General features: G+C 39.6%; 2 protein-coding genes across 4 annotated transcripts in view; one reads left to right on the top strand and one right to left on the bottom strand.

Annotated features, from left to right (window-relative positions):
- Positions 1 to 1,769, top strand: part of abt1 (activator of basal transcription 1) — a 4,074-nt gene extending 2,305 nt beyond the window's left edge. Inside the window, exons 3-4 of the mRNA XM_060881195.1 lie at positions 15 to 190; positions 1,008 to 1,769. Of these exons, the coding sequence (XP_060737178.1) occupies positions 15 to 190; positions 1,008 to 1,388 (557 nt within the window). The 3' untranslated portion in view covers positions 1,389 to 1,769. The remainder of the gene's footprint in view (positions 1 to 14; positions 191 to 1,007) is intronic.
- Positions 1,770 to 2,081: 312 nt separating this feature from the next.
- comta (catechol-O-methyltransferase a) lies at positions 2,082 to 10,584 on the bottom strand. 3 transcript variants are annotated; one of them, XM_060881198.1, is made up of 7 exons: positions 10,356 to 10,584; positions 10,046 to 10,189; positions 6,940 to 7,145; positions 5,675 to 5,792; positions 4,767 to 4,960; positions 3,712 to 3,843; positions 2,082 to 3,200 (listed from the first exon to the last, which is right to left on the bottom strand). In XM_060881198.1, the coding sequence occupies exons 3-7, from the start codon at positions 7,096 to 7,098 to the stop codon at positions 3,021 to 3,023; spliced, it is 783 nt and encodes a 260-aa protein (XP_060737181.1). In that variant the 5' UTR covers positions 7,099 to 7,145; positions 10,046 to 10,189; positions 10,356 to 10,584; the 3' UTR covers positions 2,082 to 3,020. The 3 variants fall into 3 exon arrangements, with proteins under 3 accessions (XP_060737181.1, XP_060737179.1, XP_060737180.1); XM_060881196.1 differs by having other exon boundaries at positions 10,046 to 10,146; XM_060881197.1 differs by lacking the exons at positions 10,046 to 10,189; positions 10,356 to 10,584 and adding an exon at positions 8,249 to 8,379.
- Positions 10,585 to 13,888: the final 3,304 nt, after the last annotated feature.

The raw sequence follows: 13,888 nt of genomic DNA, 5'->3' as shown, positions 1-13,888 counted from the left end.
GTTTCTCCTTCTAGATCGCTCTGTTAGGAGAAAGAAGAGGAAAGCGGGCAACCGCGGCTCGAGGTACGTGGAAGGCTGGGTGGAGTTTAGGGACAAGCGCGTGGCCAAGAGAGTGGCAGCGTCTCTGCACAACACGCCCATGACCAACCGCAAGAGGAGCCACCTCAGCAGCGACCTGTGGTGCATCAAAGTACGTCACGTCACAGCACCTATTCACTGTTCAGCATTTTATCTGTGTACTTACATCTTTAATAGGACACATGAAGAGATAAGAACAGCAAATAAATGTGGCAAAACTGTTACCATGGCAACACGAGGAGAGAGGTTTAGAAACATGTTTTTCTTCAGATATGATCACTATTGTACTAATGATTTTAAAACAAAGTCAATAATTAAACAGTTAATTCACAAGGTCTTGTAAGGCAGATGCTCTACATGATCTGAGCCTGATATTAAGTCTTATATTAAAGAAAACTGGTTGTTGTTGTTGATATGCTGAAGTTTTTTTTACGGTAACATTTATGTCGGACAGATAGATCTGGAAAGTCTCTGTTACAGTCAGTGGGTTATTAGACGTTTTCGTCTGCAGGACTGCGGACTCTGGTTTCTCTGGATGAGTGAAAAATTAGGGAGAGAGAGGAAATAAGAGAGGGGTGAGAGAGATATAAAGGAGATGAGGGGAGATCAAGAGGGAGATAAGATTTTTTTTTTTTTTTTAAATTCCCTCTAGGGAAAATTCAAGGTGACACAGCACACACACACACACACAGATGAGACTGCTGTGTGTATGGTCATGTGGTCTGTTTGAAGGTGATGTGTCCTTGTGTTGCAGAACTACAGTAAATATTAGATGCAGTTTTAACCTTAAAAACAGTCTGTGCATAAAATAGACATAAAAGTTCAAGCAAAGTCATCAAAAAAAGAGGGGAAAAAAAAAGATCCTAGCCTTCACCCTATTCAACCTCTTCAGTTATTTATAGCCCCCCGTCTGTCCTTCTCGCCCACAGTACCTGCACCGGTTCCAGTGGTGTCACCTGAGTGAGCGTCTGGCGTACGAGCAGACGGTGTATCAGCAGCGCATGAGGACGGAGATCTCACAGGCCAAGCGCGAGACCAACTTCTATCTGGCCAGTGTAGAGAAGAGCCAGACCCTGGACAGGCTGAGGAAGAAGAGAGCGAAGAAGGGTGAGGTGGTGGAGGAGAAGGGCTGGGATTTCACACAGCGGCGCACCGAGGAAGAGATGAGGATGGAGCGCATGAAGAAGAGCGGCCTGTCCAAGAAGAACCTACAGAAAGCTCAGGAGAAGAACAGAGCCATCCAGGAGAAAGCGCAGTCCAACGTGTCCCTGCTGGCTAAGATCTTCAACAGAGGGACGTCACGCGACTGAGGCGCGTCTTCAAATGACGAAATTAGGAAACGCTTTCAAAGGACTTTGACACCGTGCGATTTTCGTGATTGTTGTGTTTCAGGTCAGATTGTTTTTACTCACTGGGCACTGAATAAATATGTGTTTAAATGTACAGAAGTCTATTTTTGGTAGAACTAGCATCTTTTCTACACACACTTCCAGCTGATGTATGAAGATGTCATTTCACATCACAATAATCATTCTCCATTTGTTCATGAGGACTAAAGTAATTGCTATAATTATCAGGGAAATGCAGTTTTACCAGATGACGCTGTATATGTTTCATGTTTGTGTGTAAACGCATCTGTTATTTAGTAAAATTGGAGAAATAAAAAGTTCGTCGAATTTTGTTAATTTAAATGTGGTTCCATGTGACTGAATCGAATGTGATCATGAAGTTTCATGGGTTATGGCAATCAAATGATTTCACACAAATAACACTGCACAGTCTACAAGAAAGGATTAATAATAATAATAATAATAATAATATGTAATTTCTTTATTATAAATGAAATTAACCTGAGTTGCTCATTATACTGTGTTCTCTGGTTATTAAAAAAACAAAATAACCCAACTATACAACATAGATTATAGAATAATTTATCCAATGATTCATTTATATGACAATATACACTTTTGGGAAAAGAAAAAAAAAAGACAAGAAATCTCCTCTTTAATTGAAGTTTGTTTATTTAAAGAAGCTATATGGATTAATGTTGTTGTTTTTTTTTTTTTGACAATGCCACACAACGTAATTAAACAGAAATGTAGATTTAGATTCTTAATGAGGCTCAAGCAGCAGGGAAAGAACCTGAGATGACACGAGGAAGAAGGAACCAGCCTTACAGAGGAACCCGTCTTCTTTTGGGATCTCGTGAATCTAAACATGCTGATAGCAGGTTTAGTGAGTCTCTTGTATCCTAGGATAAGGGATAGCACAGGACAGTGTTTATGATTACAGTAGTAGTGTGTCCAGGTGAGACCTCATCGGGAATAGACCAAGTGTGTGTTAATGTCACACGGTGCCTTTTAAGGACATTTCTAAATAATAACACTAATAAACAACAGAAAGAATAACAACAGCTGCAACACTCGAGACACTCGAAAGAATTACTGAGACGCTCGAAAGAGTGTTTCAGAGTGAAAACTTTTGAGTGTCTCATTACTCAAAAGAATTTGTTCAATAGTCTTCCCCCAAACACAGGCCTAGAAATCAGTGCAGTTGTATTTATTAGTAAACATTCAGGGTGTAATTTTATGGTAACTGTTTAGATTGTTGTTTTTGCTGTTGTTACTATTTCTGCTATTGTTGTTTCTGCTATTGTTGTTTTCGTTAGTCTTGTTTCTGTTTTGCTGTTGTTGTTTCTGCTATAGTTGTTTCTTTTGTTGTTATGGTTTTGTTGTTATGGTTTGTTTTTGTTTATGTTGTTATTGTTGCAGCTGTTGTTATTGTTTCTGTTGTTTTTGTTTCTGTTGTTATTTTTGCAGCTGTTATTGTTGCTGTTGTTATTGTTGCTGTTGTTATTGTTTCTGTTGTTGTTATTGTTGCAGCTGTTGTTATTGTTTCTGTTGTTGTTTTTGCTGTTGTAGATTTTGGAAACAATCTATAGTTTATCCCAAGAAGACCGACTTTTCCAGACCGTCCTCCACTTTGGTGTACTCCAGGTGGGCGGGATAGTATTTACTCTCATAGCGAGGACTATTCCTCACATACTCCAAGTATTCCGGCGTTCCGGGACAAATCACGTTGTCTGCCAGCAGCACAGAGCCCTTTCTGAGCAAACCACACTCCTGTCAGGATAAACAAAAAAACACTGCACTGTAACACCAATAAATCAATGCTCTGATAACAGCAGCTGTGATTCATTTAATAAGTCAGACTGCAAGACAAATCACAGGTTTATACTAAAACCATTAAATCCTGTTTATTTGAACTGTTTGTCATTCAGATAATGACAAAGAATGTTCCTGAGAATGACTAGAAGGAAAGACTTGCTATAACACACTTACAACTTATTACAGTGTATGTTTATTAAAATTACTGAATACAGTCAGTATATAGTGTTAGTTAATGGGTGTGAAATGCTCTTTTAGTTGTTATTAAGTACAATCCTTTTCTGAGTAATTCTTTATTTTATGATTTAGTTCCGATTGAACTGATTCAGCTCCTCAGGACTGAACTGTAAATCCAAATTCCATTAAACATGGAACTAATCAATGCTGATTATCACATCTGATTGCAATCAGACTCCCCCAGAGCTCCTTGTTGACACTGGAGTATATTTGAACATTCGACTCCTACCTCAAACAGCTTGATGTCAGGGAGGTAGCGATCCTTCCAGTGGTCAAGAAAGATGAAGTCAAACGTCATGATGCCAAAACGTTCCTTCATTTGTGGGATCAAATCGCCCGATGAGCCCTCTACGAGAATCACCTGTAAAAAAAAACAAGCAGGAATAATCGAACAAAATTCTTTTTTTAATAATAATACTTAGACCAGCTCCAGTCAGGTCCATGTGACATGTTGTTTAACCACAAAATAAGAAACTCAAATGATCCATTTCAAATGAAACAACTTGGGGAGAGCTTTAAGTATAATAACAACAACAACAACAATAATAATAATAATAATAACAGTAATTAATTTTATTATTGTTATTATTATTATTGTTAATATTATTGTTGTTGTTTTGTTATTATTATTGTTGTTGTTGTTGTTATTGTTATAGTTATTGCTATTATTATATCTCTTCATTTGTTTGTTTGTTTACTATTTTTTATTTTTTCTAACCAACTTAATTGGGTTATTTTCCTATAACAATATCATATTTTTTTAACTAAAGACATTTTAACAACGCTAACATGTTTTATATATTAAACATGACACTGAGCATTGAACCTTCTTACATCGAACATGGCATACTTTTCTTCCATTTGTCAATAACCTTCACAACACAATTTCTTTATGTAAAGACAAATGTTAACCGTTTTCGCTCCTTAAACTCCCGAACTGCAAAAGCTGTCTATCCAAAACCGTCCTACCCAGTGTCCAGAAAGAGCTTTAAAGTAAAGTCAAAGTAAAGTAAAATAAAATAAATCTCTGTACAGAAAACTTGACTTTATTAATGATCACACCTGATTCTTCATCTGTTTGTGTATTATGCCTGATATACAAGTATCTGTTAATGAGCTGCTGCTATAGAAGTAATAACATTAGAAAGAGAGGAAGAGCTTTGCCATGCAGCCGGAATAAATGTCAGAGCTGCTGATACAGGAAATGAATCAATGTTTTGTGAATTGAATACTGGTATAATAAGCAATAATAAATGCAGACTAATGACTTTCTCTCATACACACCTTGTCTTGTAGGCCAGCATAGGCAATGATCTGCCTGGCGACGGCTGCGTTAACCGGGTTAAACTCAAGTGTGATAAGTTTGGTGCCTGGGGAGAGCAGGCGGGCGATTCTCACCGTGGAATAGCCACAGTACGTCCCCAGCTCCAGAACCGTACTGGGGTTCACCTCAGTCACTACTGAGTCCAAAATGGAGCCTAAACACACACACACACACACACACACACACTGGCAGTTACACTAATAGACCATTAACAGATGTAATTGAGTGGTGAATGGTACAATCGAAACAGCATTAATGGTTTTCGTGCATCATTTAACAGCCAGTCAGATCTGCACCATTGATTATTAATCAGCTGAATCCTAAATGGCTCCTTATCGAGAGTATGAGCTCATAGCTCATTCCTGCTAGGCACTAAGTGTACAGAGTAGACAAAGGAGAGAGAGAGAGAGAGAGAGAGAGAGAGAGAGAGAGAGAGAGAGAGAGAAGGAGGACGGAAAGGTAAAGAAAGGAAGTGAATGCTGTCTAATTGTCAGGTGCTTATTTATTTATTTATTTACTTACTTACTTACTTACTTACTTACTTATTTATTTTATTTTTTATTTAAGAAAATCTCTCTCTCTCTCTCTCTCTCTCTCTCTCTCTCTCGCTCCACTCTTTCTCTTATCAACATGGAGAACTCACTGACCTAGCACACAGGTGAATGCCATCACATCATGTTCATAAGCATACTGCATGAACAGCCCTGAGCACTTTTTTAAGTGATGGATGGATGGAGAGAAGAGATGAGAGATGTGAAACCAACTGGAGGGATACAGTATGGGAATTAATGATGAGAGAGTGAGCGAGAGAGAGGGGGGGGGGGGTAGGCAGGTACAATAGAGAGAAGGGGAGATGTACAGTATTCACCTTTCTCATCGCCTACATTCATGGCCCATTCCGAGTGCTTGCAGAAGTAGTCAATAGCGGAGATGACACTCTCAGGATTTCCTTTAGTGCCATTCTTCTGTACTGCCTTCAGCATGCGCTGTGATTACACAATAAACAATTTGGAAAGTTACAAGGCCAGACTTAATCAGCCGCATGGGCTAAAGCTACTAGTGTAGTGCAATAAAATTGAATGGAGTAGAATGGGAGCTGAGCTGAGATAGGATGAGATGGGATGAAATAATCTGGGATGGGATTGGATGAGATTAGATGAGGTGGGATTCTGATGGGATGTTATAAGATGGGATGGGATGGGATGGAATGGGATGGGATAAGAAGGGATAAGATGAGATGGGATGGGATGGAAGGAGCTGAGGTGGGAAAGATGGAATGCAATGGAATAAGATGGGATGGAATGGAATGGGATGGGAAGGAATGGGATGGGATGGGATAAGAAGGGATGACATGAGATGAGATGGGATGGGATGAGATGAGATGGGATGGAAGGAGCTGAAGTGGGAAAGATGGGATGTGATGGAATAAGATGGGATAGAATAAGATGAGATGAGATGAGATGAGATAAGATAAGATAACAAGATAAGATAAGATAAGATGAGATGAGATGAGATGAGATGAGATGAGGTGGAAATGGGGTGGAATGAGATTGGATGGGATGGGATGGGAAATTTGCTTGTCGAATTTGAATTTGAATTTGAAGGGATGGGATCTGATAAGATTAGATGAGATGAGCTGAGATGGGATGGCATGATATAATTGGGATAGATGAATGATAGGAAATGAAAGGCAAATGAAAAGCAATATAGATGGTATTGATACAAAGTGGAAAAGTATAGGTTAGATGAGGTTGAAATAGGATTGGACTGGATGGGATGTTATGGAATGGAATGGAATATAGTGGGATGGGAGAGTTTGGGATGGGATGGAAGTAAAAGCTTTAGAGAGCTTTATATAGAATTCATCAGACTAACAAATAAAAATAGCACAGAGAAAAACACTGAACCTGAAGTTTAAAAACAATATATTATATAATATAGAAACATAATAATATTTAGGTTGCATCTAACATTCCACCAAATAGTGCTGTGTTAATGTGATTTTTATTTATAAATAAATAAATAAATAAATAAATAAATAAATAAATAAGAACTAGAACCCTTAAATAAAAAAAAATTAAAAATGCCCTTAAATGCCCTTACGAACGTCAAAAATGCAAAAGAAACAATCACCTGAGGCCGCGTGGAGCGAGTGAGTGTGTCGTGCAGTCGTTCTTTGATGAAGTCATGCCAGATTAATGCCCATGTTCCATTACGCTGCACGAGCCAATAAAAGAGGACAAACAGGAAAGCTGCAGAAACTGCACACACTGACAGCAGGCAGCACTCCATTCTGATAGAGAGAGAGAGAGAGAGAGAGACTAGGATAGAGAAAGAGGCTGATGGAGTACAAGATATGAAACCCAGAGAAAGAAAGATGGCGAGAAAGACCAATAATCAGTATTTGACTATCAGCGTCAACAAACCTGAATCTCATTTTATCTGCATCATGAATCCCTCTTTACCTACGATTTAACCCTTCAAAATAGTTGGATATAAAGAAACACTTTTGGGGTTCCACGTGTACATCTTTGTCCATCCTGTTTCCATCTCCGACTTTTCTTTCAACCCATCAGTCATCAGTCAGAGCTGCCTTCCTCTACTCACTCTCACTCATTTTCTACCGCTTATCCGAACTACCTCGGGTCACGGGGAGCCTGTGCCTATCTCAGGCGTCATCGGGCATCAAGGCAGGATACACCCTGGACGGAGTGCCAACCCATCGCAGGGCACACACACACACACACTCTCATTCACTCACACAATCACACACTACGGACAATTTTCCAGAGATGCCAATCAACCTACCATGCATGTCTTTGGACCGGGGGAGGAAACCGGAGTACCCGGAGGAAACCCCCGAGGCACGGGGAGAACATGCAAACTCCACACACACAAGGCGGAGGCGGGAATCGAACCCCATCCCTGGAGGTGTGAGGCGAACGTGCTAACCACTAAGCCACCGTGCCCCCCCTGCCTTCCTCTAATTTAAACAATTTGAAATAAACATGATTCGATAAACAACAGAGGCTCTGCTACAGAAACCGAGCCGATTCATGTTTTTTTTTTTTTTTATTAGAATTGCAGCTAGTTTTATAACATGTTTGGTCTGTGAAACATACTGAAAATCTGTGTCAGATCCACTGTTCACTGTCCAAATGATGTCCACTGATGTAGATACTGATAAAAAGCCTGCATCTTTTCATCAAATCAGACATAGCGGTGCAAACGCAATAAATCAAAATGACACTTGTTTTTTGCCGAGACTTATTTAACTTATCATATGCCGAGACTTATTTAACATCTGACATTTAGATCTTTAATTTTACTACACTTAATCTTCAGACTGTGAAAGAATTTTTTACAGCTTTTTATAGATAATATTCTATCATAAAATACCATAAAAAATGAGATAGATAAAAATCTATTCAAGATTACTTACCAGTGCTAAGCTAGATGCCGTAAGCGTTATTTATTTGCTAGCGATATCATTGTTGTTGGAACATAGACTGTGCTGATTTGCTTGTTCACTAAAAGAGTCTGTGGTGTGCGGTTAACCTTTGCTCTTGAGATATTACTCAACCTGTCAAGCCCACATATGTAAATATTTGCAATAATGTGCTGAAGTAGACCAATGTTTAAAGTGTCACAGAAACTGAATAATGTGTAAACAAGAAAGGAGGAAAGAAACTCGAGATCGAGAATTTGGTACTGCTTTAATTAGGATGTGATAAGGAAATGCCTAGCTTTCTTTAATACTGCTTACTACTGAGTGCTATATATACAGTGCTGGAAAAGCTTCACACACTGACATCGACAGAAGTTCATTAGGTTTGCAAACAGTGTCAGAGTTCAGCTTTAGTGCGAGGCAGACTGCCATTTGCATCGACTCGACTCGAGGCAGAGTGTTCCAAAGTGCTTTATTCCTCTTACTCTCTCAACAGAGAGTTGCCAACGATTGTGATATTCGTTTTATGAATGAATGATGTGATTTTTATCCATTTGTTGTTACATTTAATGTTGTCTAACGTCTGTCAGCTTCTAATGCCAGCCTCTCATTAACAGAGTAACAGATAAATAATAATAAATAATAATAAATAAACAGATATCAGACAGACAGACAGACAGACAGACTGATAGATAGATAGATAGATAGATAGATAGATAGATAGATAGATAGATAGATAGATAGATAGATTGATTGATTGATTGATTGATTGATTGATTGATTGATTGATTGATAGATAGATAGATAGATAGATAGATAGATAGATAGATAACCACCACAAAACACTTTCTATTGGTAGAAACATATTGACTGTTTCAAAGCACCGACACTTGAGACTCCTTCCATAAATAGACGAAAAATAAAAGAAAACTTGGCCAAAGAAACACGTCTATGCTTTGTTTTTCGTAAATACCAATGCATTTTGATCTGTTTACTGTTAGCTTTGTATTATGTAGACTGTTGCAACTATAGCAACAGCAGTTACCATAGAAACAGTAACCCATTAGAACGAGGGCATTAATATAAACCTCTCATTTTTCAGTTATAATTATAGAAAATTAATCAGCCATATCTGTGGCCCACTTGTTTAAAGAGCCTGAGAGGATTAAAAGCTTATGGTTCATGGAAAATGGCAGCAGTTGAGACTCGTGTTGTTATGAGAGCAGGCTGAAGTTCAGCGCTATCACAGGTTTGCTTAAAGATAGTACAGTATAATTAGTCTCGAGGCCCTGCAGTAGGCTCTGGCAGGCAAAGATCTCTTTTAAGCATCCTCCCTCGCACTTATTAAGGAAGCAGGTCTCATCGATCAGCGGACCTGCCAAGGAGCGACGTGTGAGCTGATCTGCATTCTGAGCAGCGGGTCACATAAATATTTCACTCCGTGCTGCTGTTCAGCTTGTGGGCCTCAACAGAGCCACGCTAACACTCTATTCACACTCACGCCTGCGCATTTACACACAGATGGAACTGTGGGGAAAAGCAGACGACTCTGCGAGGAATGCATAAAAGCTGTAATACAGATCAGCAGTGTGGTGTTGAGCAAGGAGGTGTGAAGAAATGTGAAGCCAAATGCTCATAAACTCAAACATGGCTTAAACACACACACGCACACATTCTCACACATTGAAATTGAAATTCACAGGAAATTCAGGACAAGTTCATTCCTAGTAAAATTTCTAGTCAAAAGACTTTACTTCCTCCCGGAGACGTCCACACACACAGATCACGTACCTGCTCTTCTCCAGAGAGGCCTCGGAAACGTTATTCACACTCACACCTGCGCACACGGACACACACAGAGCTGTGGGAAAAAGCAGACGACTCTGCAAAAGCTGTAAAAGAGATCAGCAGTATAGTATGGTGATGAGGAAGGAGCTGGGAAGGAATGTGGAAACATGAAAGTATAAACATGACACACACACAAACACACACACACAAACACACACACATGCTCAGACAGGAATATCAAAAACAAAACTAAAAAATAACAGATTAATCTCTATGAAGTGCAAAATTATGGCAAGTAGATATATAGTCTTACGATCTCATGGAGACGTCCACATGCACAGGTAACTGATCACACGTTCCTGCGTTTCTCTAGTGCCTTTCTGCTGAACCAAGCTACAGGTCGAACTGAAGCACGAGGCACTCTGAATGCACCCTATATACCACATACAGAGACTATGCACGCACACGCACACGTATATGTAGATATGTACACACACACATACACACAAACACTCACACAGACATACTGTATACTCCCTTCCCCTTAGTATGCTCATTTCACACAGAGAGGAATGGTATAGGAGAAAGGGCCCTGTCCAACCAGACTGAGTGTTTAATCCCTCTTTAGCCAATCAGGCCACAATCCAGCCCTCCCTCTCTCTCACACTATCTCTTTCTGTGCTGCTTTCTGTGTTTGGTTCTCTTTCATACCCCCTCCTCCTTGTTACATAGGTGAAAGCAGTGCAGCAAGCCTAAAGCACTGAACACTGAAGCTCAGGCATGTTTTTCTCCTCAAATCTATAGGACACGCCTTGTTTCAGTCCAGAATATGGTGCTTACAGCATTACAGATGTATTGCATCGTTATTCAAATCAGGAAGGATTAAATACGGCCGTCGTCTTTGATGTAAACATACAAAAAGTCGCATTCTCTGTTGCTCATTATTCACGTTTGAACAAAAGGAATTCTAAGGATTGTTATTTGCCCACTTTTCTTTTCCATGAAATCCTCCTCGTAGCAGTTTAATAAACAGCAAGGCTTCACTGCCTAAACCAGCTCCACTGTGTACGTTGTGGGTTTCTCAATTGGGTCTGTGGTTCCTATGTCAAAGCTCCTTGGCTAAACGTGGCTGGGATAAATTCCTCATGCTACAGTAAAGTCCCTATACTAGATATCCTTAAGATGGTTTGCTTGTTGATAAGTCTTCTGTCTAATCTTTCTGGAATTCTTGGACTTTCATTCATTCATTCATTCATTTTCTACCGCTTATCCGAACTATTCTCGGGAGCCTGTGCCTATCTCAGGCGTCATTGGGCATCAAGGCAGGATACACCCTGGACAGAGTGCCAGCAGGGCACACACACACACACACACACACACACACTCTCATTCACTCATGCAGTCACACGCTACGGACAATTTTCCAGAGATGCCAATCAACCTACCATGCGTGTCTTTGGAACGGGGGAGGAAACCGGAGTACCCGGAGGAAACCCCCGAGGCACGGGGAGAACATGCAAACTCCACACACAAGGCGGAGGCGGGAATCGAACCCCCAACCCTGGAGGTGTGAGGAGAACGTGCTAACCACTAAGCCACCGTGCCCCCATTCCTGGACTTTAATACATAAAATAAAGGTCCTGAGCTTAGGTAATGGAGCTAAGGGTGACTAATGGTTCTGAGTTAATTTCCTGGATTTAAGATCTTAGAGTAAAGGCCCTGCGCTTAAGTTTCTGTGATTAGGTTCCTGGACTAAAGGTCCTGAGCTTAGATTACTGGAATAAAGGTTCTGAACTTAAATTCCTTGATCAAGTTTCCTGATTTAAAATTACTGGACTAAAGGCTCTGGGCTTAAGATTTAGTTCCTTGCTAAAGTTCCTAGACATAAATGTTTCGGCTAATTTTCTAGCTTAAGGTTGCTGGATTTACATCCCTGGACTTAAAATCCAGATCTACTCTGATAGTTAAAACTAAAGGTCCTGGTCTCAAATCCCTACACTAAAGGTTTTGGGCTTCAATTCCTGTACTAGATATTTTGAATATAATTTTCAGTGCTATATTTATTGGTTTCAGTTGTTCAGTGGAAAAACAGATAATTACTCCAACGGCCCAGAACTCTTGTGACGAGTCTCGACCAGTCACGAGATTTGATTTGAACAGTTTCCCAGAGCAGCATGTGTCACACAGACACACCTTAGCGTCCACACTCGGGTTATTTCAGAGCAAACGAGGTTGGACCATTTACACTGAAATATTAACAAATCAATAAGATTTTCTCTAAACATAAATGTGAAGATTTTTTATTGAATTAATTTAAATAAGACAAGATATAATTCAATTCATTTTAATTGTATAGAACTTTTAACAGTTGATATTGTTCCAAAGCGGATTTACAAAGTATAGAAACAGAATAAAATTAAAATTAAGTTACTATTTATCTCTAACATCTATCCCTAGGTAGATATTATAGAACTAGACAATAAACCTAGAACTAACAATAGTGAAAACTTAATAAAAACTGACCCAGTGAATTAAAACATAATACTATAAAACAAAGTGGACAACACTGTGGGACATGCTGTAATAAGAAAATAATCAAATCACTTCAAGGCTGTGGGATGCAATTGGTCATTAACATTTACAGCTACCAAGGTGATATTTTCCAATCACAGCACGCTCTTCTTTTCACGTCGAGTCATGTCACATCATCATACCGTATGCTTTTTATTAGTTTATAAATACACAGTGCACTATAGTGTGTAGGTCGTTACTATAGAAACAACGATGTATTAAAACGATGCAGCTGGAGCATTATACAAATTATATCAACACTGTCTGGCCAATCAGAGGCAAGAATTCTACAGCGCTGTGCAATAAAGCAAAAATACTCAATACTGCCTATTGAACTTAAGATACTATGATGTCCTCTGTAGTAGGCTGGCATCCCATCCAGGGTGTGTTCCTGCCTCATGCCCAGCATTCCTGGGATCGGCTTCCTGATCCAGCATGACCCTGATCAGAATAAAGTGCAAACAAAATATAAATGAATGAATATAAGCTTGAGTATAAATCAGTATGGTCATTTAAATGTAGTCCATGAATACAAACAGGCTCAGTGAAATATTTCGAAATGTTCGAACTGAACCGAGGCTTTCACATTATAATTATTATTAATTTAGCCAAGGTCATGTGCAGGAGACCGGCTAAGCCACCGGCTAGTGTTTCATTTAATTAAGGCCACTTGTGCATTTTCCCACACACACACACACACACACACACACACACACAAACATAACCACACGTGCACACTTCAACAGTCTACATACTGTTGCAAACACTCTTTTTCACTGTATGCTATCATTCACTAGTGAGATTTCAGGGCATGCATTTGTTTCTGTCATTTTTCCAGCAACCAATAACACATGTAATTTGGTTCTCAATCAGCACCACTGTCAGCTCTTGCACAATTTCTTCCCTCTCCATCTCACAAGGCAGAATAGTAAAAAGACTCAATAAAGTGCACAAAGGATTGTGCTTCAGGCTCACTGAGTGTGTATCCGGGCGAGGATGAACTGCTGGGGGTTGTAGCGCATGCCAGAGCTGTGACTCACTCAGAGGCTCCACTGACCTGCTTAAAACACACACATACCACACACACACACATAACCACACATGCACACTACAACAGTCTACATACTGTTGCAAACACTCTTTTTCACTGTATGTTATCATTCATCATCCCCCCCCACACATACACCACACATACACACACACCACACACAAACATAACCACACATGCACACTACAACAGTCTAGATACTGTTGCAAACACTCTTTTTCACTGTA

This window comes from Tachysurus vachellii, chromosome 11 (assembly GCF_030014155.1).
Source record: "Tachysurus vachellii isolate PV-2020 chromosome 11, HZAU_Pvac_v1, whole genome shotgun sequence".
NCBI classification, from domain to species: domain Eukaryota; kingdom Metazoa; phylum Chordata; class Actinopteri; order Siluriformes; family Bagridae; genus Tachysurus; species Tachysurus vachellii.
Note: the sequence above shows the minus strand (reverse complement) of the source record. Positions and strands in the feature narration are given on the sequence as shown.

Bases quoted from the DNA above. Each gene is read 5' to 3' on its own strand.
- comta (XM_060881198.1), bottom strand. From the start codon at position 7,098: ATGGAGTGCTGCCTGCTGTCAGTGTGTGCAGTTTCTGCAGCTTTCCTG. The intron at 5,793-6,939 runs GTGATTGTTTCT...GTGTAATCACAG, and splicing joins CTCGCTCCACGCGGCCTCAG to CGCATGCTGAAGGCAGTACA. The intron at 3,844-4,766 runs GTGTGTATGAGA...TTTTTTTTACAG, and splicing joins ATGCTGGCCTACAAGACAAG to GTGATTCTCGTAGAGGGCTC.